Source organism: Branchiostoma lanceolatum, chromosome 5 (genome assembly GCF_035083965.1).
Source record: "Branchiostoma lanceolatum isolate klBraLanc5 chromosome 5, klBraLanc5.hap2, whole genome shotgun sequence".
NCBI classification, from domain to species: domain Eukaryota; kingdom Metazoa; phylum Chordata; class Leptocardii; order Amphioxiformes; family Branchiostomatidae; genus Branchiostoma; species Branchiostoma lanceolatum.
In genome coordinates, this window is record NC_089726.1 from 7,341,379 (window position 1) to 7,368,348 (window position 26,970).

General features: G+C 43.2%; 2 protein-coding genes across 2 annotated transcripts; both read right to left on the bottom strand.

Moving 5' to 3' along the window:
• Positions 1-22,713, bottom strand: LOC136434727 (caspase-3-like). Its single transcript, XM_066427753.1, has 9 exons — positions 21,878-22,713; positions 5,599-5,721; positions 4,853-5,023; positions 4,416-4,539; positions 3,681-3,829; positions 2,846-3,024; positions 2,103-2,238; positions 1,714-1,838; positions 1-1,125 (listed from the first exon to the last, which is right to left on the bottom strand). The coding sequence occupies exons 2-9, from the start codon at positions 5,705-5,707 to the stop codon at positions 982-984; spliced, it is 1,137 nt and encodes a 378-aa protein (XP_066283850.1). The 5' UTR covers positions 5,708-5,721; positions 21,878-22,713; the 3' UTR covers positions 1-981.
• On the bottom strand, positions 6,302-25,777 carry LOC136434726 (prestin-like). Its single transcript, XM_066427752.1, has 17 exons — positions 25,388-25,777; positions 17,483-17,802; positions 16,964-17,074; positions 16,048-16,241; positions 15,446-15,610; positions 15,013-15,168; positions 14,497-14,579; positions 13,751-13,898; positions 11,119-11,232; positions 10,639-10,716; positions 10,231-10,326; positions 9,500-9,673; positions 8,764-9,033; positions 8,383-8,481; positions 7,648-7,702; positions 7,275-7,378; positions 6,302-6,876 (listed from the first exon to the last, which is right to left on the bottom strand). The coding sequence occupies exons 1-17, from the start codon at positions 25,411-25,413 to the stop codon at positions 6,781-6,783; spliced, it is 2,289 nt and encodes a 762-aa protein (XP_066283849.1). The 5' UTR covers positions 25,414-25,777; the 3' UTR covers positions 6,302-6,780.
• Between the last annotated feature and the right edge of the window lie 1,193 nt (positions 25,778-26,970).

Genomic DNA, 26,970 nt, shown 5'->3' on the forward strand with positions numbered 1-26,970 from the left:
TTCGTCTATTTTTATTGCAATATGTTTCTTAATAATTTATTTACACATCGTTAATATATATATATATCAAACAGGTACGTCTACTAGACACTCACTAAAGATTGTAAACGTTTCGCATCACTCAAATTTCAAACTGTTACATATCTCTACGGCTGCATTTCTTGAACCAGTTGTTTTGCGAGGCGTCATTTGTGGAGGTCTGTTGAGCCATATCAATCTAAAGTACCGATCAATCTTTTTCGATTTCAAACAAGCTTATGCCGTAAATGACCAATCTGTATCTTTTCAAAAACTATCGGTTTGGCACTGTTGACTTCACATAATCATCATCGTCATAGATAATAGAATATCACATGATAAACGGCCCATACTCTTTATGCAATTATCGACGACAAGGTTGATATCAGTCACTATAGATGAACGTACCTCTATCCCTGTAAAAACATGTTATTGTATGTCCTCACTATTATTATACGACTATAGTAAGTATCTAGTACCAGCTAAACAAAAACAAGAAATAGTCATGCCTTCAAGTACCAGAGTTCCTCACCTCACCTAGTCCCATCCTCATCTTGAGGGTCGGGGACCATGGTCGCTTTCAGCACAAGCTTTCTCCATCCTTCCCTGTCCTTCGCCCTCTGGGTACATTCTAGACTCTACATACCAGAGTTACCAAACTAGAATTGATGTGTTCAAAAATTCATTTTTGTCCACAACTATCATAGTTGCCACCAAGAACCGTAGTAGCATCCTCGCTAGATAGCTTTTAAAAACGCTTACAGTCAGATATGCAAAACTTAGGTGTGACGGGACCAGCTACTGCCGCGCCGCGAGACTGCAAAGCTAGTTTGTTACGCCGAATGGCGGTCATACCGACTATATAGACACAGATACAAATACTATGACAATATTACATATCAGCAACAAAAAAGCGTAATAGAAAATATTTGGTCCCAATAAGATTATTCCTGTGAGAAAGAGTCAGACTGATTCTGTTCTAACCAGAGAAGACGGTAACTTCTGAGTGAAGTAGAGTTCTTTAGTCAACATGGACACAATGCACGGGATCTGCTTCTTCTTGTTGAACGTCTCGTCCGGGGACAATGACTCAAACTCGGTCGCAACCTGAAGAAATACAGAAGAAACAGGCTGATAAGACAAACTGAGAAGATGCAGATAATGTTTCCCTGCTGCGAGACAACATCCCTTTACTACAAAAAGCACTAGCCTGGGATCCAAACCTATTATAGTTACCGAGTCGCTTTCATCCCTCTGCGAAATAGACTCGACAGAAAATTATGCAAATGAGGTCCGTAGCATTTACCGTAACAGGCGTAAGGAAAAGTTTCTGCCACCCTCAACATCTGCATGGAGGCTTGTTCCCTAGGAAATGCATTCGTGCAATTTTCTAAATATTTTCAGATCGATCGTAAAATACAGTAAAAAATGCCCCCGCGCCTGAGGCGTCGCCATAAAGCATCACATCATCAAATGATGGTTGATAAACTGCATTTGTTTATTTGTTTATCAGAATTTTCGATACAGGGAAGCCAACGCAATACCAGTGCATGCATGTGTACTTCGCAAGATACCAGAAAACAATCCAGAATATCTACAGTCATTTCAATATCAGCAAATGTGCTAACTAATAGGAAAAATTGGAAAGTAAAACGTGACTGCAGCAGAATAGATGAAACGGTATAGACTCTGTACCTGTCTGTTGACCTTGGTCAGGAGCTGCATGATCTCGAGCCCAGAGTACCCATCCTCGCGGAGCACTTTGCACAACGCCTGGATCAGCCAGGAGCCCCGCCGTATATTTCTCCAGGAGTAATATCCTAAGGATGACACTAGATTCATCATAAACTGGCATTTATACCAATCTAACGTATGATATTGTGCTTCATAAAAAGATAGATGTTTTGTAACAAAGAAATTTCATGTGGATTAGCTATAAATAATGTAACACAAAGGGACGTTATTCAAATTTAGAATTGAAATTTTAAAGTCCTTCCAAAATCACTTTAATACACGAAATTGAAATCACAACACGGCAAAGTTGTGGATGGTTGGTCTTTCAGCACCAAGGAAAGATGCCCCACCTTGCGACACAGAGTAGAAGTACAGGAAGTCGGCCCCGGACGGAAGCGTCTGAGTCTGCGGACGGACGTTGACGCTGCTGTCCGCGGAGGTAGACGCCAGCGTTACCCCCTCCATAAGCCTCTGACCCTGGCATGCCTGGAAAATAACGCACGTATATAACATTAACATATACTCCTTAGAACTGTTGCTTGTCAGGCCCCCATTCCACTGGACGGCGATCGCACTGCGACCTCGCTGCGACGGTGCGACCTAAATCGTTTTTGTGTAACCTTTGAATTCATAATGTGAGTACAATGTAAAATTATGTATGAGCCATGGTGTAATGTAAATGTAACTGAGATATAACGTATAAGCTAAGGTCAGTAGTTAGAAACGATTTCGCCTTGACTTGAACAAAAATAGCAAATGACAGGGAATCGCCCTGTACAGTAATGCGGGTTATGCGCGCTTCGCAACAATGAGGAGCAAAGGTACTAGATTTCATCTTGATCAAGATTTTCAAAGGAAATGTAATCCTCGTTTCAAATTGTTGATTCTATGTGATGTTCATTTTCATCACACTTTTTACACATTTACCTGAATGACAAAGAGTTTGGACAAAAGGAAAAGTTGTCAATATGTACACTGCAATCAACGACTGCAAACAAAGAGTTAAAGACTATCATTATCGTCATAAACAAATACGTTTTGGCAATTCTTTACTGCTGGTATAATGGCGATATCTGTGTGGGGTTTTGTTTACCTGTATAACGAAGAGTTTGGGTTTGCCGATGAGAGATTTGCAGTTCTCGCCCTTGAAGTAAGTGGAGAGTCTGTCGATGTTGACCAGCCCGTCCACCCCGTACACCTGCTCGCCCTTGTACCCGTGACTCATGACAGACACCAGCAGGCAGTCAGAGTCGCCGTGGTCCTCCTCCGCAACTGGAAAGGGAAGCGAATGGATAAATGAAACAAAATCGGCCTTGCAGTATCCAAAAGGTCGCTGGGGGGGGGCTAAAACTACATCCCTTACTCTCTGCCCCAAGAGCTATCTACTACACAAAACTCATGACCATAGTATGTCCAGAACACGAGATATCAAAACCGGACGTTCCTCTGCAGTACAGTAAAACAACGTTAGGATCCCCATTATGCAACTTGACCGTTCGTTTCCCAACCCCAACCCACTACCACCTATCATTTGTTATACTGTCCACGATCACACACGCGCATATAGACAGACAGATAAACGCTACCGAAAACATAACTTTCTTGGCAAGGGTAGCTATGTGAATGAGATGTGTCGGGGCAAGCATTCCGACATGATGATGAGGTGTGCGCCATAGGACAAAGATATTCGGCAGATATAAATGTTTGGATCCCAGGCTATACTAAAGGAGACCCCTGGAGATGTTTTTGCACGTCTTTACCCTGCCGGAGAACTCTCTTCGAGAAAGAGAAAACTATAGAGAGGAAACCAGAATCATTGTAGTCACAGGGTGGACCAGCTGGACTAGAAGAGAACTGTAGACAAGACTGAGGAATAAAAATGGTGTACAGACAAGCCAGCCCCTGGAAATAGTTTATCATGTCCTTACCCTGCCGGAGAACTCTTCTCATCTGCCGGCAAGTCAGGTCGGTGTACACGCGCACCTCGAAGTCCAGATCCAACAGGACCTGCGACAGGTTCTCCAGATCCACCTCTGAACCCTCCCTCATCTCCATCTGTGTACTGGCGTTGAAGTGTCTGTACACAGAACAAAAGGTAATTACAATCAAACTTGTCTAGAGTGATCACTCAAGGAAACTGAAAACAATGGTCACAGTAGACAGGTGACCATGTTTTTTTAAGCTTTAGCTTAAATTTGTTCAATGTCTTCTAACAGGCAAGGTTTCCACTTGAGGCTGCGACCGCTGAGCGACGAACGATTTTACAGATTGCTCAATAGATTTCATAGATTCTTTGCGTTTTGTGTGTTTTGTTTTATTTCAAATCATACTTTTATCTTCATCATACTTACATCTTGTATCATCTTCCAATTATGAAATCATGGGTCACACAAATGTTGGTCGCTGTACGGTCGCTCAGCGATCACCGTCTAGTGGAAAGCTGGCCTTAGGGACCAGAAATGGTCAAGAAAATGCATTCCTTGAAACAAATCCTGTGATCATTAATCTGAATCTATAATCTCTCTATGATCGACTTAAAGACAGAATCCCTCTCAACCAATTGTCAGAATGATAAAACAAACTTAGAATGGTCGTCAATTGCAAAGGTGGGCCAACGTGCATCCATAAGACTGATACTAACAGACAAGTAATTTACGGCTTACTTGTTGTTGATAATGACGGCCAGCCCCCTTCTGCGATGTGACATGTCGTATCTTAGAGCTTTCTCTGCATCCGTGACGGTTTCCGACTCCTCGGTGGGCACTTGTGAAGATACGGGGTGGCTTTCTGTACGAAAAGATCGTGATTACTGCACTGTGCGAATGTAGAAACATAGCAAACAGCGCCGTCGTGCGAAATGTAGAGGGAGTGCACCTAGTGCTTACACGATTTGTTTTACATTGACATATAATCTTGTGTTAAGATAACACTGCACATTTAGCTAAACAAGAATCACAACAGCAGCCATTGTGGCACTGCTACATATCTTCTCGTGTTTTAGAGAAATACGAAGAAATTTGATTCCCATTCCTTTGCTCATAATTACGTTATGTCCCGCCTTCCAAACAACATTTTACTCTATGACATTTCTCGCTCTTACCTTGTAGCTCCCTCAGGTAGCTTGATGTAAGTGTGTTGTCGCTTTTTCTTTTGTTACTAATCCAAACTTCTCCTGCAATAATCCCAACTCCCGCAAACCCGGCCAGCGCTGCAAGTTTTTTCGACGTCCTTTTTGTCCTGCAACGGCATTGTCCTGTGCAGAATCCGTGTGCTGGTAATGTGGGAATAGAAGCGATTTGGTGTTATAAACTTGGTTGCGAACACCTTGTTTTGAATTTTTAAATTAAAAGTGACTTTTGTCACATGGCCTGACACTAGAACTGAATAATAGTCCCTTTCTTTTGTGTCTCTTTCTCAAAAGAACTATCCCAGGCCATATGGAATTGAAGAACAGTCCCCGGTACTGAATGACTGTCCTTGTACCTTGTTATTAAAGAACCATCCCTGCCCCTGATGCTGTAGGGCAATTTCTGTTCTGGTACTGTACTGAAGAATTGAAGAACCATCCCTGCCCCTGGTACTGAAGAACTATCCCTGTCATTGGTAAGGAAGAACTATCCCTCTCCCTAGTTAAGAACATCCGTCTCAGGTACAGAAGAACCAATCCTATCCCTGATGATGAAAGACAATTCCTGTCACTGGTACTGACGGACTATCCCTGCCCCTGGTATTGAAGAACTACGCCTTTCCCTAGTCCTGAAGGATCTCTTTGTCCTTGGTACTGAATGACTATCCCTGTCCCTGATACTGAAGGAATGACTTGTTGGTTGTCGAATGAACTCCTACCTTGTCCATCTCTGGATACAGTTAATAGTCGTCTAGCGACCCTTGTGCACACGTATCCATCCGCACCGGATGGAGATTTGGTGGCGATGCGAAATACTAGTCGGAACATTCTTGTTCAGATATCTGTAGAGAAAGAGAAAGCACAGCGTCAGGTGACAATCAAAACATTCAACAAACACCACTAGAGTCTTCATCACGTCACATCACAAACTTTTCTACTTTTCTTTGAAATAATCATTAGCCATTAGGCAAACAAAACAAAAATCAATATATGCATATAAAAGAGCAAAAAGTACACGTTGCGATTTTTAAGTTCAGTACATTTTCTCATGTCCCTTAAATGCCCTTATCAAGTAAAGCATTCTGCTGGATCAACGAGCCTGTACTTAATACAATAGTCTCCTAACACAGGATTCCATGTTGCTGACTCAGTATAACTCCTCAGTTCAGTGGGACTATTTTAACTAAATGTGCGAAGGGAAGAGGCTATCGCGTGTCGTGCTGATATGAATGCGTAGCATCTATGTACTCAAGTATCGAGGTCTGAATGTGTGCTATTGTACCGTATGGTACACAAAGAGGTGTATATTAGTACTCGCGCGCGGTTGCAAACAATACACGTACCAACATATGTATGAACTAAAGATGCTAATGCAACAATTGAAAACTCTCGAAACACCAGGACAAAAGACTTGGACAACTGTTTATTTTGAAAGGTGGTTTTTATTTTGAAGAACATTTTCATCATCAAGAGAAACATGAAGTGCATGAAATCTTTATCGTTACACAATCCTAATTATTCTATTTGAGCTTAACATGATTTCTAGGTTTTGGAAGTGACAAAAATATAATTTGATGAATTATTCTGGACAATATAACAAAACGAAAACTGCACAAAGACTACTGTAACCATGTAATACCACGAAATGGACGTTTCTATCATGCAATGTATACATCATGGTATTCATAGCAAAACATATAAAACGCAGTGTTGTTTCTTTGTATTCTACAACTCATTTAAGTTAAAGCATAATACTCCATGCATCCTGAGATACAGCAAACATTAATATTACAGCCTACGTTATCCTACTATCTACCATAGAGTCATTTACTGGCTTTCTCCAATATTCTGTAGTACTGGAGAACTCGGGCACCGTCACTATTCCCTTTCGTTCGATGCCCTCAGAGGTGGGTTTCCCTCTCCAAGTGGCCATTTTGAGGTGTCCTTTCCCTCTCCATGTAGCCATTTTGAGTTGTCCTTTCTTGTGCGGGCAGATCCTGAAACATCAAGAAAATATCATGAATAATCGAGGCACAAGTGATGTCCCTGTGGCTCAACTGGTAGGAGCCTCTTAATTGATCTCCTGATTCCAATAAGTTGATAACTGGGAGGCCCCGGTTCAAGTTCCAGTGTCAGGACTTCTCAGTTGGGACTGAACCGTCTTTCTGAAGGGCCGTAAAAATGGGGGTCCCCGATCACGTTAAAAGGGAAGGGCTAGCAAACCCTCTCTGTAAAAACATACCCCGCTACAGAAACAGCAAGGAAACATGTCCTATGTGTCACTAGTCAATACAGGAATCTGAAAGAACAAACGAATCGAAGCACAAAGAAGTACTCATCTCCATTATCTTGGCAAACGACGGTTCAACTGTTACAAAAGGAAGACTGGTCTTACCTTGTTCACAGTGAATAACACAGCGTCGTGTACGCTCACAAACAGCTTTTGACCTCCGACCTTCTCAAAGTAGTCACATGACGTCATTTGTACCCTGATGTCAGCTGAAAGGGTAAGAAACGAAAAAAAGAAGTTTTTTCTCACATCTATGCCACTATCTCAAAGACTGAAACTTCAGGACGGTGTGACATTGGGAATATCCAGCGAGTGACCTGCCAGAATTATCTCTGATACACCTCAGGTTTGTGCATGTCACATCTATGACTATCTAATGCTATTATTGCACTTGTGGATAGCAGTCTTAAGCCTAAAAGTCTAAAAGGGGATTAGCAACAGACAATGGCGACAAGAAGATCAATAAGATAATTCTTACGATTTACGTGCGCCAGGAAAAAGTTCACCCCGATACTCTTGTAGTCTTTATACACCTGGGAGAAAGGAACAATAGAGAGAGTGTTGAGAATACATCCGTACTATCCTCATACATAGTGATTAACTACATATTATCTTATTCATCCTGTGTATCATATTCAAAAGAAACACATAGATTTGAATATATACAGAAATTGTTAGCCTCCTTGAGAGTAGCTCAGCACTGCACTAATCTTTGAGAGTAGCTAAAGACTGCACTTATCTTTAAGAGTAGCTCAAAACTGCACTAATCTTTGAGAGTAGCTAAAGACTGCACTTATCTTTAAGAGTAGCTCAAAACTGCACTAATCTTTGAGAGTAGCTAAAGACTGCACTTATCTTTAAGAGTAGCTCAAAACTGCACTAATCTTTGAGAGTAGCTAAAGACTGCACTTATCTTTAAGAGTAGCTCAAAACTGCACTAATCTTTGAGAGTAGCTCAAAACTGCACTAATCTTTGAGAGTAGCTCAAAACTGCACTAATCTTTGAGAGTAGCTCAAAACTGCACTAATCTTTGAGAGTAGCTCAAAACTGCACTTATCTTTGAGAGTAGCTCAAAACTGCACAATCTTTGAGAGTAGCTCAAAGCTGCACCAATCTTTGAGAGTAGCTCAAAACTGCACTACGCTTAAATTTGTTATCGTACCTTGGCAATGGACCAATTGGGTCTGAAAACAATTTGATCCAGAATGTTACCTGTATAAGCGTGTTCATTCCAACCGAATCTACGAAGTTGATTGGTCCACAGTCCAAGATTATAGTTGTGACGTCAGGGGTTCTCCTGACTTCTACACCCTACGAAATAAAAGAAGTAAGTATCTAAGACAAACCATGGGGCAACATCATCTTTGACATACAATCGTATTTCATAAACAAAACGTTCAAACTGATATTAGGAATACAAAGAAATTCCTTAAACAGAAAGTTCAAACTGGCATTACAGTTTCCTGTTATCTTTCAGTTTCTTGTTAAATGTAAACTTTTGTATGAATCCCTTGTTATCTATTACTGAATTCGGCCAGTTACAATTTTGATCAGACTGTATTTGATATCAACACAGTTTATAGTTTTTCTTACATTGTGATTCACACTGACGATGCCATAATTCTGCCCCGCTGTATCATCATATGCATCCTCCGTCTGTGCCATCCCCGGGTTGGCCACGCCGTTGGCTTCGGCGTTCTTCTCGCTCCGTTTCCGGGCCTTCTCCTCCTTCTTCCTCCTCGCCAGGACGCGTACCGGGTCCAGACCCGTCTTCTTGTACAGGGAAGTCTTGAAGGTGTCGCAGTTGGTGAAGCAGAGAGACATGTTCAGACGGAAGATCTTGATTCCGTCGATCTCCTTGACCTAAGATGCACAATTCACAGATACGATATTAGCCTTGATAATTCCTAGCTACGACCATTAAATGCAGCTAGTAGCTCATCTTGGAAAACCAAAATGAGATATAAACTGTTGTTGCCCTGCACGAAATCCAATCTTTCGGCATACATTTAAGCAAGCGTAAAGAATACGTTTCTTCATGGCATTCAAACTGAGCCACTGAGCTAACTGAGGACAAGGGGGACCCAACATACCCCGTAACATATTACAACGTTTAGGTCAGAATTTTATCTATTGTAGTATGCTCGTGCGACAGCCTTCGTAGCCATTCAGCATCCCTTTCTAACCTCCGCAAAATCGGTTATTGTGTCTGGTCCGTGGTTTGTTCAGAAAATTCATAGGTATAATTAGCAAGAAATTCACAATGATAAATGAAGCAAGAAATCCACACCAAAAAAAAACATTTTTCAAAACTTGTTCCTGGATTTACCTGGTCGTTCCCTAAGTCTCTGTAGATGTCACAACTGGGAACTTGTCCCAGGAGGGTGGTGGAGGGGCGCTGTGTCCGCAGCACCACGGCCAGGAGAGAGAAGCCCACTCCCACCCCCAGACCGATATCCAACCCTAGCAATGTCACAGCCAACCATGTCACCACCCACACCATCTGGGGTAGGGAATGGCATTTGTTATTCATCGATAAATGTTAGACATCTTGGTGATAAGATACAATGTGCAAAAGTTACTCACGCCACTGGATAAGTTTTAAAGGCGGCCAGTGAATTCACTGATGAAAGATAGCGGATCCTATCTGAAACGTTTGCCATTGTACAAAACTTACCCTTGAGTAACTATTTTATTGAGTACTTGTTCTGATTCATCTGTGATTTATTTTTTCATGTATCTGATATAATATCAGCATTTGAACAGTAAAGGATGTCAACAAAGATGCATAATACAATGCTCTATTAGTACATGATACAATGCACTAAACATTATACTAGCAAACATTTAGACTACAATCAAACTTGCGGGTGACCACCTCTACATAAGGGCCACCCAGCCAGTTTGATCACCTGTCCACGTGACCAGATTATCGGTCACCTGGGTGATCTTTTTATGTAGTTTTGACTGTATTATAAAGCTTGGTTCCTATATTTTGTTATTTTCAGATATGCGGAAGACATATGAAAGATTCGATTGTGTAAACAAATCACAACTTACACAGTCTATTTTGCTGAGTTTCCAGAGCGGCTTGAGTTCGGTGAACAGTCTGAACATGCTCTTCAGGTTTACCACTACTATACTCGCCAGCACGCACTGGAAATGATATTTTGAACAATCAGTGTTGGCTGCATATATGTCATGAAGTGTACATACAGATACTACATAACGTATAATCTACAAGATGAACCTGTATCCAGTAATGTCCAGAGAAGTTTTCCATTGTCTCAAAAATAGTAAAGGTTAGTGACAAAATCATCAATGTTTAATTACATCTGGAGAAATGTCTAGTAACGCAAAGGCAAAAACACACAGCTACATGTGATAAAGGGATGTGTAACGAACACATTGATGAGAACACGTTGCCCAAAGTCCATTTGGTGTGAGATAAAGATGCCGTGTACTGACCTGCTGGAGCGGCCTGAAGAGAGGTCCGATGAACAGCAGGACCATCAGCAACAGCACAGCAGACACAAACGTCATCAACTGTTCACGAAAAGAACAATCGCAACAAATGAATGTTTACAGCGCGGTCACATCTGTCGTAAGTCGTCGTACTATTCTAATGTCGTACAATTTTTAACTAGGCTGTGACTGAACCAACCGCCAACAAAGTTTCAAAACAGTCCTTGTGGTCCAAAAAGGTTTGTACGACACACATGCACGACTGTTCCCAATAATGTTTTTATTTTGCGACCGTACGACGATCATACGAAGACTGTGATCACACTATTACCAGTAATCCCTTCCCTGGATTAAACACATGTCTTCCCTATTACATCATCATACATATACTAACTACTAGTCCTTTTCTTCTGTTTTGAACGACATGTGCACCAAGCTTGACTTGTAGTCTTGTGTATTGAAACAGAAGCAATTGCAACTGACCTGACTCTTCATGCCGGCAGCATCAGCCACGGAGGTCCTGGAGATGGAGGTGGAGCCGACGAAACAGGAGAAGAAGGAGGAGAAGAGGTTACTGGCGCCGTACGCGATCAGCTCCTGGGGATACAGACAGGGCAAAGGTCAGATTGTGCGCAGAATCTACAGACTGAAGCTCTCATCTGTTCCTTACATCCCTTATGCTAAGGTCCCAATTGGAAAAGGGGGCCCCGCCGGGTAATGTTAGTTGACGGGCTGTTTTCTGGCACTTTCAGGCGTGACCCCTTCGTGGCCCCGTGGGACAAGCTGCGGTTGCCGGGCCCGGCCGCGACCCCGAATCATTTTAACTCGGACTTAAAATGAACGCGGAACCCGGTAAAAAATAGACGACGTGAGCTAATCGTGAGCACGACCGGTGCAATTGGACCTAAGTATTAGTCTAACTATTTGACTTGGAGCACCACAGAAGACCTGACAACCAGTTTTCTCCACCCTTCTTTGTTTTCTGTTTGTCTTAAAGTTTCTATTGTGCCATGCCTGTCCATTCTATGATATAATCCGTCCATCTTTTCCGTTGCCTACCCTCCTTTCTTCCTCTCTAGCCTGGAAGGTTCCTTACATGATAGTTTTGACTACAGTCCCGAAGACCGTGACACGTGGCCGTATCACTTCAGTTTTCTTTTCTTTACTGTGGTTAGGAGGTCTTCGTATGGACTGATGTTTTGCCTGACTCTATTACGTACTTCAGCGTTTGACTAAATCGCGCTTACATAATCTTCAAATGGCGGGAGTTTAAGTAATCTTCAAACGCATTAAGTCTACATAATTTTGAAACGGCGGGAGTTTACATAATCTTCAATCGGCGGGAGTTTACGCAATCTTCAAACACCAGAGCTCGAGGTTTACGCAATCTTTAAACGGCGGGAGTTTACATAATCTTCAAACACCAGAAGCTTACATAACTTTCAAATGGCGGGAGTTTACGCAATCTTCAAAAGGTAGGATTCATCAAGGAGGTTAACATTTAACCTCCTTGGATTCACTGACCGCTTTCTGTGCCGTTACAGTAGTGCTAGGACACGACTGTCGAGGATAGGAATGTTGTTTGTCCCACGAGTAACGGAACTTACTTGTTTGTTATTTGGTCATATATACATGCATCACTAGCTATGATCATTTTTCTGTGACCAGGTTTTTATTGTACCATACCTCTGATGAAGTGTTTGTCTAGATCTGATTTTCCCCACGTCTAAATGTACACAAAGGTGACAGAGATGAATTTGACGTCATAAAGGTCAGGTGAACTTGACTTATCTTTATTCTTTATTGCAGGCACAAACTGGCCCATAGCAAATACAGATAAAAACTTACACAGTTCATGTGTTACGGCAACGCTCTCTATTCAGTGGAAAGCGGCCATTTTAGGAACGCTGTCCGGAGCTACCGTATCTCTGTTACCGACCGTTTGTTACCCGGCGACCATGACCAGTATCAGATACCCTGGGGGTTAGGACTCCCCCGCAGCGCTAATTTAGATCGGCGGGCACTGCCTGCTTTGCGCCCCCGAAGGAACTGGCTAACGGCCCGATCCTAAAAAAAGTCTGGTCTCCCAGGGTAAGTATCAGCTAGCACGCGTACCCCTATACTGTATTTACAAGTATCATCCATCTTTGTATGTTTTGGCGCTCTTTGAAGTTCTCTCACGGTGTATATTTGGACATTAGCCTATTTTTTGGACCGACGACCTCGTTAATGTGACAGACAGAACAGTAGTGTCACAACCGCTTTATCTATGTTGACCATTATTTTATCTTTGTGTCTTTTGGCGTTCTTTTGAGTATTTAAGTTCTCAATGTACATTTGCACATTAGCCTACTTTTCTGGACACAAGGTCGTGTTAATCATGACAAAAGTATTTATGCAAACGCTGTTAGTTATACAAACAACAAACCACAAGTTCCTCCACGTGTACAACTTATCTCTGTGCACATTTGGACATTAACCTACTTTTCTGGACCCATGATCTTACCTTGCTGCCAAGCGTGACATACATATGGGACGTCCCTCGAATAGGACGTTAAATGGAGGTCCAGTGTTTTGAGGAGAGTCACACCTCGAGCACGTTTAAGAACCCACTGCACTTACGGAAAGAGTAGGGGTCTTGGGACAGAATATGTCGGTTGGGACTGCACCCATATTTCGGAAAGAACGTAAAATGTTCGATAAGATGCATCAAGCACGTTTAAGGTGAAGAGCCAGCAACCCCTCCCTGTAAAGATATACCCTGCTACAGAAACAGCAAGGAAACTTGCTGACCTATGTGCCACTAGGCACTACAAGTTGAACAACAAAAACAAGAACAAGACCATAGTACATCCAGGTCAAAATATACAAAAATGGAAGTTCTGCTGCAGTACCAAGGTCACAAACCAGGGGGCCCAAAAGAGACCATGACCGTTGTCTCCCCAACACCTACCCACATTCCAAATATCACCATAATCCATCCAGAGGTTCTTGAGTTATGCTGACTATAACAATCCGTAAACACAAACACGCACACACACACACACGCACACACAGACAAAACTAAATCTCCATTTTTCATAGAGATAATAAAGTTCCTATCACACGTGATCACCTGATTATCGTCGATGCTGTATCCGTACTTCTTGGCGAAGAGCTTGGCCAGGGTGAGGGACACGGCGAACGACACGATGGACAGGACGATGGCGTCGGGAAGGACGTACAGCAATTGGGAAACATCGGGCGCTTTCGGCACAGGGAGTCTGCAGAACGTGTAAAAGAACAAGGTGAAGGTACTCCCAGTAGGGGCAGTAGGTTGTTATCTACTGTGTCTAGGGCACGGCTTGGAAGGCAGAGCCCATCCCTCTGCTTCCACCGCTAGTTACGTCCACCACCAAAGTCAGGTACCCATTTTACACCTGGGTGGATTTAGGAAAGTTATATTAAGTGTTTTCCCAAGGGCACAATATCTGTGGCATGTCCGAGTATTCGAGCCCAGGACCTCTGGTACCCTAAGTACCCTACCCTAAACTACAGAATATGAAGGCAGAACCAAATCAATGGATGCATTCTTATTTGAAAAAAAAAAGAAATACAGTAGTACTCGAGCTCATCAACTGATCTTACATGGTTGATTTTTTTGGAAGACCCTTTTTCATTGCAAACAAAGTAACACAGAGAAATACAAAGAAATCCTGACAGAAATCAAAGTACTGCAGTTAACTTTGCTAGCCTGAGTGTCATCCTGTCCAGGTCCCGACTCTACCTTCAGTAAACTTGGTGAAGGTAGAGCTTGGAACTAGACAGGATGACACTCAGACTATAAATTTTCAGTTCTAAAGGATTACACTTTTAACATACCCTGTTGGAATCGTGCCGACGATTTTCACACCGTAGTTGCCATTCAAGTCGGTATAGTATGATATCAGCGTTGCAATAATCAGCTGGACAAAAAAGAAACATAACATAGTAACCAACCGCACTTGATATACTACCCACGGATCAACCAATGTAGAAAAAGAAACGTAGTCTTTTCTTAACTCCCCTTTTCTATCTCTACTAACATTTATCTTGCAAACATTGTACCGCTTGTCAAAATCATCTTTAGATTTTTCCAGATATCTTCCGATCTTCTGGAAAATCTTAAGATTGTTTGAAAGAATCTGAAGATTGTTTGAAAGAATCAGAAGATTGTTTCAAAGAATCCGAAGATCTTTTTAAAGAATCTGAAGATTGTGTCAAAGACTCTGAAGATTGTGTCAAAGAATCTGAAGATTGTGTCAAAGAATCTGAAGATTGTGTCAAAGAATTTGAAGATTGTTTCAAAGAATCTGAAGATTTGTCAAGGTAATCTTGATATTTTTCATCGGTACTTACCACGATGAGTTCTGTAGGGATGGGGATGCCCCGGAGTTTGTCTTTGTACCTCAGGTTCACTTCCTTCCCGACAAGCAACACGATTATGCAAATGAGGGAGGTGATGACGGCAGCCACATTCGTCTGTGCGATGAGTCTGAACACGTCAATGAACGTCTGCAGGAATAGGGACACGGTTTAGAGGTTTAGTCGTGATTTTTTGTGTTTATATCTTTAGCACGCAACCCAACTTCAACCCAAGAAAGCAAAACAGCTGCTTTATAAAGGTAATTGGCGGCAAGATAATTTTGAGGAGTATTCTCCTCGCGGAAAACGGTTTTTGAATTAAACATATATTGCTCAAAGTATGGGTGGTCTATTGAGAAAAGAGAGAAAGACCTAGGGAAACTAATACATTCATAGCTAGCCATTGTGGCACAGTGGCAGTACTTACATAGACCAGGGAGAGAGGCCCACTGTAACGCGGTATCTCCAGTCCTAACAGGTATTTCACCTGACTCCCGACTACGTGGAATGCCGCTCCCACCGTGAAACCGCTGACCAGGGGGTCCGACAGGTAGATAGTCACGAACCCCAGCCGACAGATGCCCATTCCCAGCTGCAAGTATGTACGTCAGAACAACAGTCATATTTCAATGAAAGTTCTTAAACCTAATAGATAGATTTTTTGTTTTTAAACAACAAAATTTCAAACCATTCTACAGGTGGTGTTCAGAAAGAGCGGAATGGAACGAAATGGAGCCGTCAAATGAAATGGAATTCTTCTACAGCCGTGAATAGTTTCATCAGGTTGGTAAGTCACGGAATGTACATAACCAATTGATTTATTCAACCGACGTTTCGGTGACTATCTGTCACCTTCCTCAGGGCAATTTTGACTGGGTCACATTGCACTGTGGCACAGGTGCTGCTGCTTATAGATGCTTGTAAGCGCAAAGTCTTTACATATATACACTGTTATGTTACAGGGAACGGTCTCTACAATACTAAAGGAATCTCCTCATTGACTGATACGTAACATTAAAGTGTTCTTACCTGAAAGATCCCCGCCATGAGGGTTAGAGTAGCGCTGACCGCTACCTTGTCCTGTATCCACAGCTGTTGGAGGTAGTCGTCTGTGACGTTAAACTCGGTCGTGTTGTCAGACAAGCCCGGGGGCAGTTCCGTTCTCTCTGGGACCAGGCGTTCTACCGAGGAGCCCACCATCACGCTCACAACCGCCATGGTGCCTGTTGGGAGTATAACATTGATCCATACAGTTGCTACTTTCTCTATTCATTGAATCGGTCAATTCTTTGTACAATTACCGTGCATTCAGCTTAACCAGTAGTGAAGGTATACGAGTTATGACAACACAAGGAATTGCCAACACTGACTCGGATTAGGGCAAAGAATTACAGGTCAAGACAAATTTTAGACCTTTCTCCTTCTATCAAATTGAATATGCTAATGTGGGTAAAGTTACAATAAACTGATGACGATTATATCTGATAGTTAAAGGAGTGTTCCATTCCAGAAGCGGTTATTATTTTATGATAGATTATATTTTTCGGGCTACAAATGCACCCGGCTTTTGGCTAAATTACCTCAGCTGTCTTTTCGACAATAATCATTTTCTAAATCCATGTACCCCCATACGGACCCGCTTCTAATGTACGTTCATTGCCAACTTCGGGCACAACTTCTAGCTAACGGTAGACGGGATAAGCTTGACAAAAGTAGTCGATTGACTATCACACATTTAAGAAGGTACACGAAAACGTTTGAAGACTATCCCGTATTGGGATACAAAGATTTCTGTACTTTTGTAAGAAACATTGAACTCTGGCATTGTTGGAAGGCTCCTCCGCGGAATTCCAGCATAACAATTTAGTATCTGATGAATTATAATGCCCGCTTCTGGAGTGGAATGCTCCTGTGATAGTATTAAGTTATGGCAGTAAATACTCACCATAAGGTAGATTTTTGGACGTCCCCAAGATGGCATAGATGAGGCCGGGAAAGAAAGATGAATACAGGCCGAAGATCGGCGGGACAGATGCAAGCAGTGCGTACGCCATTCCTGGAAATAAAGGAGACAAAGACAATAATATTTTGTTGTACGTGTCAACTCGGAAACTTTTCTTTATCTATGACTGTGCAAATCAACCCCCTGATCACCCCCCCCCCCCCCACACACACACACACATACTTCACTAGGGTGGTGACCTCGCTGCGACCGAGAGATTTGATAGAGCGCCCAACGAGTTTCATAGATTTAAACTTTCTGTGATTTGCTGTCTTTTCAGTCTTACTTTTCATTTTGCAAAATTTCGAAATCAAGGGTTACACAAATCCAATTTAGGTCGCTGCGAGATCGCCGTCTAGTGGAATGGGGCCTCAATGACAACATTAAATCTGTAATTCGATCAAAGCAATAATTTGCTATCGGCTCCACCCTGGGGTGTCACCATAAAATGTCTTCACTCACCTTGAGGAATCCGCATGATTCCCACCGTGATGCCCGACACGACGTCTCCCACGATGTTCTCTCGGATGCGATATTTCGGAAGCCATGACAGGATGGGAAGTATCGTAAATAGAAACTTCTTGGCCTTGTCCTTGTTACACGTGCAGGTTTTCTTCAAGCTCCGCACCAGTTTCTCCTGTACAGTGGATTGGCTTGAGTCGTTAGTAGTTTGGTCGTACTTAATGCGCGAGTGTTCGGGAGGTACATAGACTGTTGTACTGGAGAGACCGAGAGCTCGCAGGCGGGCGGTGGTCTCTGAGGGCGTGGCCGCCATTCTCGTCCTACAACAATGGGGACAAGAATTATCTCTACATGATGTGTACAAAATAACCGGTGGTAGAGCGCGCAAAAAAATGCCGCAAAGGATCTTTGGCTTTAGTCAAGAGGATTTGGTCTCCCGCGCATGTAACTGGAAATATCATTGTTACCTTCGCCTGTCTGTCTGTCTGTCTGTCTGTTTGTTGGTCTGTCTGTCTGTCTGTCTGTCTGTCTGTCTGTCTGTCTGTCTGTCTGTCTGTCTGTCTGTCTGTCTGTCTGCGGGTCCAGTGGGGGCTTACGCAAGTAAATTAACAGACCTACTTTGAAGTGGACTTAATCTGCCTTATCTACGGCTTAGGGGGTAAAAAAAACATGACCCTTGTCCAATTTCGAGTACCTATTTTTTTGTGTTGACATTCCAACTTTCGCCCCGATGACCGAAAATCAATATTCTTGGCTGGCGCTCAGCGACGATTGATAAACATCATCGCATCGACTTCTAGCAGCAAGATAGTCAGAGACGGCAAACCTCACTTCGCCTTATCCATAGTGTTTTATGTTGGCAATAGTAGAACTGGGATGTAGGGAAACACTGGCACTTAGAGAGCTGAGAGAGAAAGAGAGGAGAAAGACAGACAGGGAGAGACAGAGATAGACAGAGAGAGAGAGACAGGGACAGAAAAAGAGAGAAAGAGGAGAGAGACAGACAGAGAGAGTGACAGACAGAGACACAGTGAGAGAGACAGAGACACACACAGAAAGAGAGAGAGACAGAGAGAGAGACAGAGAGAGAGACACACATTGAGAGAGAGACAGAGACAGACTTAGACTTAGACTTAGACACTGAGGTAGGCAGACAATGTACTATCCAAAAACAACACTTAACTTCCTTGTGGTGAATTTAGAACACCTTAACCTTCGTTGTCACTCAACATCAAAGGCACAACGTTGCAAACTAGGCTTAAGTTATAAATAGCGTCAAGTTATGAAGACAAATTTACCCGCTCAAAGATACGATCTTGTGACAAACTTATCCAAACACTACACAAGACCTTGTCAATATTGAACTTACCACATGTTATATGTTTATGATAAGCTGTGCGTTGTTTCGGTGCCAATGTGTCGTGCATTTATCAGACCTGTAACGTTACGCTGTGATGGATGTTTGCGATCTTTTGTTGACTTTGTCTTTTTTCTGTAGCAGTGATTTGCCGTGGGTTGTTACCGGAATGTTAGTGTAGACAGGTCGCCACAATTTTGTACTCACATGTGCATTTTAACGACATACATAAGCACACACGCGTGCACGCACACATACACACACACACACACACATATGTATATGTATACACACACACACGCGCGCGCGCAAGAAATATACACAAATTCATGACTTTTTTACATGACATACTTTTCGTCCCCGCATGCTGGCCAACCGGCACCGATTTGGAAATGTTGCCCTGGTATAACACACAGTGCGAATGGTCACTAAACTGAACTGAACAAACATTTTCCCTTTTGAAGGTTTTTTGTTGTTGTCTGAGATAAGATATCAATTAATTATAAACTTTTCAGACCTGCCGGAACCCTTTATCTTGTTTTGGACTGAAAAGGTGCCAATCACACAACACACTCCTTATCCGCGGCACTCTATTGTATTCTCCAAGCAGAGGTTTCGGTCGAGTGGGGTATTGGGATTTTTTACATACTGGGATTTTTTACGTTTCTCCCCCTTGCTTCACGAAAGAAGGGAAAGAAACGTAATCCCGGACACTCTTACCGCACTCCGCTTGGAGAATACTCTATTGTTCTGTAGCACCGCTTATCTTTTAGTTTAGTTTAGTTTATCGTTTAGTCCGCGCGTTAAAAGTGTTGACTTGGTGATGTGCAAGAAACCTGACTGATATAGCCTACTTCGCAGACTTCTTAGTTTATTCTATATACTCCCTGCGTGGCATAACTCCATCGGCTGCGAAACTCCCTAACCCGGCAGCAACGAAACCTTGCAATTGGCGCGTGTATCAGCGCTCCCCCAAGAAAATAAACGCCGCCGCTCCAAAAAGTCTGCGAATGAGGCTAGACTGATAGAACAGGAGATACTCTTATGGTGACCAGCATTTTGTCCTCTTTTTAGTTTGTGCTTATGTGACACATATCTGCATAACTGGAATTGTATATTGTCCACTCAAGGGATGAAGACTCTCTCTGTTGGTAAATCTGTGGAAATTAACTGTGACGATCCTGAAAAAATGCTGGCAAATATAGCTGAAAACATTTTCTCTGTGGCGCGATTGTTTCGTGGTCCCGCTTTTCCCGCGCTGCGATCAAGAAACCCGAACTCCCGACTTTAATAGACACTACTAATGTGCGGGGGGGGGGGTCGTCAGTTCAGCAATCGGACTATCCTTCAGACGTTAAGACCACGTTACACATAGCCGAACATGGCTTCAGGCCCTTCCCCGGCCGTGGTTAAGAGTTATTCGTGAGCTAGGTCGGCTGTGTTCGGTTGGTGTTCGGGAGCCATGTAACCTGGGCTTAACGGTCCCGAGTACAGGTCAGCCTCGTGTTCAGCACACTTATCGATAAGAGAAGGGATGACCCTTAGCCAAATTTTTGGAACATCTCAGGCTCTAAATACCACCAAAGAAGTTGATTTTCCAAAACGCCGAGTCACGGCCGTGCGTGCATTTACAATACTCGTGCATGGCATGCATGTAAGTTAAGTATACATACACTCCAACGAGAGTTTGTAAACGCGCCCGGTTACGATAACGCGATGCACTTTGAACCCTTCCACTGCTACCCTCTCTAGGGGAAAATGTTAAGTCATGCTTGCATATGACGACAGTAAATCCACGTCGCCGTCGGTGCCTGGCGAAGACGTCCAAATGTTTGCACAGAAATGACGTAGACTACACAAAACTTTGAATCTTTGCGCGCAGATAAGCATAACGCGTTTTTAAAACAGCTAAGTCATGATTGCATGTAACGTTAGATATGACTTACAATACCCACGCCCCTTCGAAGGGCCAAGGTCTTAACGTACACCAAATGTTTGCACTTTACATGACTCAATAGTGTCAGAACGTACAAAGGAGCTATCGACTAAGAATGACAATGCGTATTCTTTAGCTGTCAGTATGTATATATTGGATTTGGAACAATGCGATTGCAATAGAAGCGTACAAGTCGAATGAGCAGTACTTGAATGGCGCGCAAATTACATACAGACAATAGACCCGCGTGTGACTATTTCATTCTTTATGTTCCCTTTGCACAACTTGCCTTTCGCTAACTTATCCAACAAGGTGTGTATTGTGCATTGTACATTTGACTGTACAAGTGGCAATTTGTCGTGGTTTTCCACTGCACATTAACGCAATAACTGATCAGACTATCAGACAAGTCGCTCAGATTTGTTTATAGGGTAATGATTAAAATAAAGCGCGACAAGCGGCTCTTTTGTGTGTCATCACTTGTTGTTGACATCCTTATGCAATATGTAAGTTATGTAAAAGAGGAGTCAACCCGACAACCGAGGTATCTCATGACTCGCCGTGCCTGTCCGTTAGTACTATCACTGCATGCTGGTTATCTCCAAACAAAATGCACAGGCCGCTACAACGCTTCAAACTTGTTACTGCAACGTCCAGCTCGCACAAGAGAAAAAAAGAAAATCCACTGTTTGACCGTACTAGTGTAGCGTGTGTTTGCGTCGGTCGGTGTTGTGCATGCCGACTACACGCGACTACACAACGTACAGGAGACTCGTAGGCAGTCCACAGGTACAAAATGTGCCCGTATATCATACTATATGGTCCAAGGACAAAATAAAGCTGGAAAGGTACGGTGAAAATCTCTTTCACGTGCAGCACCGTGTATCCAACATTGACTTACCCGTCTTGTTGAAAATATACCTGACCGCATTATAGATGGCGCGAAAAGAAGAAACTGACAGCCGTAACCAAGGGTCAAAAATGTGCATCCCGTTACTACAAGCTAAAGAAACTTCACCTCTTATTCATAACATAGATACGTAGTGTATCTAACTGCGCTAACCGTAACTTTTAGAAAAGTTGAAATACATAATGCACTTACCGATGCCCAGATGGTCCGTCTGACTCGCAAAAGTGGCGCGGTTAGATTACAATTCGTCCTTGAGGACCTTTTGAGGCCGTGACTAAGTGCGAAGTCATACGACCGCTCGCTCGCTCGCTCATTGGTCGATACGAGAAATCGTAAACATGATGCAAGGATTCTGACCAATGAGGAATAGATTTGGTGGAGATCAGAAGATACCGATTTTACATCGCCAATTGAATTTACATTTCAGATTATTTTGTACAGGTGTGTGAAACTCGTTAACCAATACACGAGAGCGATGAGAAAACCAAATGTGTTTTGTTATTGCCTAGCTAGCTCCACAGAGTGGGTAAATACGTAAGAGATCAATTAGATTGAGGATGTATGGTCATGGCAACGGACGATTTGGTATACAGTCAAACCTGCCCATATGCATAGTCACCAGACTCACCACTAAGGGGACTTGGAGAAAACGGTCAGAGTAGACTATAGGTGGCCACTTTGGACAGGATTCTTGATATTAGGACCATGAGAAAATACTGTAGTCTAAGGGACCACTGAAAAGTGGCCACTGTTTGTACAAAGGTTGTTTCGCCTATTGTCCCTATCTCCGTAGCATACTATTCACTCTATTTGCCCAATTTCTCACTATTTGTTCCAGCGATCCACGTAGCCTTGTAGAGGCTACTTGCTGCAGGGGTGGTCACCAGAACGGGTTTGACGGGTGCACTACGTGACCATTCAGAGTGCACTGTTCTCTACTATCTAAGTAGAAATTTTTGGCTGGCGAGCAAAAAAAAACTGACCAAGTAGAAAGCCCGATAAAAACGCCTCAAAAGACGTCCAAAACAAGTCGGACCCTAACGTCTGCTTGGAGAGTATTTGTGACCTTCTAGCGACTAGCATTTAACAAATGCGGTCGAAGGTCGTTTGCACTGTGACGCCGGCTTAGCCAAATGTACACAGAAATGTCATAGAGGTTAATTTGAACTTGAAGATAAAGGTTTATGTATTAACTTGTCTATCCCATACAGGTGTACGAAAACGCCCAGAAACTCAATGCAGCTTCTATCCCGAGTAACGGTAACAGATTAAGGAACGCCGTCCGGTGTCGCGCCAAATTTCGGCCCCCGCCAGACTATGGCTCCGTAAGGGTACTGCGCGTGCGTAGAGCTAAGGTTGATGTAAGGGTTAATGCGAGTGTGACGCGCTTCTCTTCCTTCAGGTATACCGGAAACCTCTAAGTGTCGGGCCAAAAATTCGGCAGGGGCAAAAATTCGGCTTCACACTGGCAAGTTATAGGTACGTATGGACGATGATACACCATGATTGTGGTACCATGTACTCTCCAAGCAGAGGAATGGCTCCGGCTGGTTTTTGACGTGTTTTATACGTTTCTGTCGGACTTTCTACGTCCTCCCGTTTCCCTTATATCGCTAACCCATACAAGAAAACGGTACAAAATAGAAAACCCGACAAAAACGAGAAAAAAAGACGTCAAAAACCAGCCGGAGCCGTTCCTCTGCTTGGAGAGTTGGTACTAAGCCCGCCCTTTGACCCGCCCTGTACCTATCTAAATTTGTGTCAATCAGCTTTGTGTGGTCAAGAACAAACCTGCCCCTGTTTGTCTGGTCTCCGGGCCCACTCCTCGCGACATGCAAACATACTGTTTAAACTAGCTGTAAACCTGTCGGTTAAACTTATCAATGTCCAGCTCTAGCTATATATAGTCACAAGCGTCGTCGGTGTGGCGCAACGGCTAGAGCGTTGGACTTAGAACCAATATAGGTCCGGGTTCGATGCTCACCATGCCGTCGACGTTGTGCCCTCGGGAAAGGCGCTTTACACGACCTTCCCTGGCGGTGGAGTGACGCCCACCAAGCCTTTTCGGCTAGGCTAATCGGTCCAAAAGTGTGCCCCCCCCCCCAAAAAAAAAAAACAGACTACGGCTTTGGTGCGCAACATCTAGATCTGCCGACAATTGTATATTTAATAGAATAAAGGAATCGTCAACACACCGGTGTCGTTTTGGTCTTAATTCTCGTGTTTTCATTACCTCCAAGAGAACTGAGGTATTGTTTTCGGTCTGTTTCTTTCTTTCTTTCCTTCCTTGTTTGTTTGTTTGTCTGTCTTGGTGTGTGTTCAAGTTTGTTCCCTCTGGCCCGGGTCCAAGGTTTTACCCGGACTGAGTTGTAACCGGAGACTGGCAGGATGTGAAGGTTGAGGTGACCTGCCTCCAAATTTCTTCAGCAGGAAGTGAACGTTGTCACATGGCCAACACTCAGGACCCCGAGGATGGCATGTGCCCTACTCTCCAAGCAGAGGTTGAATGGCCAGATCGTCACCGTTTTATCATACTCTGTCAGAATGGGCTAGCGACAAAAAAAACGGCACATGATAAAACGGTGACGATCTGCCCATTCAACCTCTGCTTGGAGAGTAATGTGCCCGAGAGTGAAGCTTGTGACGTGGGAAATGGACTGTGTTTGTGTTATATCTTGTCAAGAAGTTTATAAACACCCTGAATATTTCACGGAGGTATGAGATCTCCGATTTCTTGTTTCCTGTGCATGTTTAGTTTTCTGGTTATTGTCATGTTGCGATGGTTACAGTATTTGAGAAAACGGCAACCATCCAAATAGAATGGTGACCAGAAAACAAAACTTTCAAAAGCTGTCCGGAGGCCTCTAGCGATTTTCTCCGGAACTACAATTACATGACTACATAGTCTGGCACTTGTGAGTCCGCTACAGGCCTTTTGATATTGATATTAAAAACATTACATTAGAATAAGAGATATCTACCAGACACCGACAGATACCAAAAATTGATATCAAACATAGACACCGGATATGTATATTTTTTTTAAACTGCTAAATCAGAACAAAAGATATCTGCCAGACACTGATAGACAAAGAAAAATCATGACCATGTATCATAGCATCTCCAGAACATGAGAAACAGAACCTGGAAGTTCTGCTGCAGCGCCATAGAAGGTCGCTAGACGGCGCATAATCGTCCCTCATTTTGAAAAAACTCTTATCCACGTACCAAAGATCATGCAGATTCATTCACAGGTTACCGGTGAAAAACAACCGTCGTCGCCAAGCCGTGTTGCTAAAACTTTTGTTTTCTGGTCACCATTCTAATTGGAAAGGGGCTTAACACGACTATCGCACATGGAACAAAACCACAAACGGCACCTACGCTAAACGTGGCGTCGAGTGGCACAATCGGTAGGGTTCGCCCAGATCCCGAGTTCGCCCAGAACCGAGAGATCCCGAGTTTGAAACCATTGATATGCCCTAGTGTTGTGCCCTTAGGAAAGGGGCTTAACACGACTATCGCACATGGAGCAATTGTCGTATTGAGGTCACTAAGTTAGCGCCAAAAGGCAGCCGCTCCAGACCCTTGCGATCTAGCCCCGCCAATCGTAAGCTCCTCGCAATTCAGCCCCTGGCTGCGAAAAGAGAGTAGTCGGCCCTCCCATAATGATAGATACTAATAAAGACAAAATGAACTCACCATGCTACCTCTCCCGGCTTGCGCATGAAGCGTGGTAGATCCAGGTTTACCGGTATCCGCGTTTGGGACTCAAAGTCTTAGCAACACGGCTTGGCGACGACCAAAATATCAGACAGTCAGTTAGATAAACAGTTGCTAAACCACGATTGATATGATATTAAGCTATAACGTAGAAACCCGTGTGTAATAGATAGTTTAAAGCTTTTCTGATTACGGTAAGTCACGGGTATACGGCAGACAAAATTAAAGCCGTCTGCGACACAAGGCAGCCAGCCTACTATGTCTGCATGATTACGCAAGTTTCGGTGCAGAAAAGAAATTAGGTCTTCCGCCACTCTTCACGGTTTTAGGTCTTTTGTCACGCGGTTGTTGCCACCCTGGCAAGAAGAGCGAAGGAAAAGGTGCGGTTACCGGAAGTGATATAGTGATGGTATATTGTAAAAGGGGGATGTTTGTGGTGGCTTTATATTCGCCTCTTCGCCGCGAATTTAAAACCACCGCGAACAGTTCCCCCTTTACAGTAAAACCCTGTATGGTAGTTTCAACCGCGAACTTTTAAAAACCCACCGCGAAAACTCCCCATCGCGAATATTTCCCCCTTTTACGTGCTTCTGTACCACTTTACTGTCTTGTTGTGTTTCCGGTCAGTTGGCCGCTTGCCATCAGCTTGCCAAAGTCAATGACCTCTGTGTCGTCATTGTGTTATGAAATGATGCATGGTGATGATGTAATCACGTACCCAGTGGTATGCAGACAAGACACAATACCGTGAGACAAGCGTAACACGACCGCAGGAAATTCGTACACTTTGAAGGCCTAAAATATCGCACTGCACTGGGAAAATCTAGCGTCGTACAAACGCCCATTTTCTTGAAGTTATAGTTTTCAGAATAGAATAGAATAGTTAAGTACTCATTGTATTGATTGTCTTGTCATTGTTGCCATGCATTGTACCATGTACAACTGTCGAGCAATAAAGTTCATTCATTCATTCTTCACTAAGACTGTCTCCCAGCACGACGCGTGTAATAGCTGAGCACCTTTGCATCAGACTCATACGCCTTATACAGTAATGTGTAATAGTACATGCTGGGTGCCAGAATAAGTTAATTATCTCCATGAAAATGGAGATATAGTTTTTGGTGTGTCTGTGTTTCCCAGTGCTCCACTCGGAGTAATATATGAATGAGACCTTAAAAAGTTACGGTATGAATTATCATGCCGCAACGAAACAAAGCCCAATGTTAAACAACAGGGCTCAATGCAAAATGATTTATCTATCATCATCATCATCGACAATAGCTCGTATCCGAACATTGTATCCGAGTCAGGTTCAAATTGGCCTCGGTTACGTTGTTGCTGTTCCTGGGTGGCAATGTCTGGTGTGACTGCCCAAGCCCAGAGCTCTATGGAAGTGTTGAGGGCATTTGTACAGGGCAGGGTGGGTGTTTCTGTCTCTTGGCTTCTTCCTTCTCCTTTGGCTTTATCTATAGGTCCGTCTAAGATACTAGTACACTCCAATACAAACCAGCCATTTTCTTACTGTATGCAGAAATGTTCGCGGGGATTTAATTTCGCCGTAG

What these genes read in the sequence shown, in the direction of transcription:
- LOC136434727 (XM_066427753.1), bottom strand. Translation starts at nt 5,707, where the DNA reads ATGTTCCGACTAGTATTTCGCATCGCCACCAAATCTCCATCCGGTGCG. An exon ending in TGTATCCAGAGATGGACAAG is followed by an intron (nt 5,024 to 5,598) that starts GTAGGAGTTCAT and finishes CCACATTACCAG; the next exon opens with CACACGGATTCTGCACAGGA. An exon ending in CTTCTACTCTGTGTCGCAAG is followed by an intron (nt 1,839 to 2,102) that starts GTGGGGCATCTT and finishes TGTCATCCTTAG; the next exon opens with GATATTACTCCTGGAGAAAT.
- LOC136434726 (XM_066427752.1), bottom strand. Translation starts at nt 25,413, where the DNA reads ATGCGCAAGCCGGGAGAGGTAGCATG. An exon ending in AACTCAGCAAAATAGACTGT is followed by an intron (nt 9,674 to 10,230) that starts GTAAGTTGTGAT and finishes TCCCTACCCCAG; the next exon opens with ATGGTGTGGGTGGTGACATG. An exon ending in GAATGAACACGCTTATACAG is followed by an intron (nt 7,703 to 8,382) that starts GTAACATTCTGG and finishes CCTTTCTCCCAG; the next exon opens with GTGTATAAAGACTACAAGAG.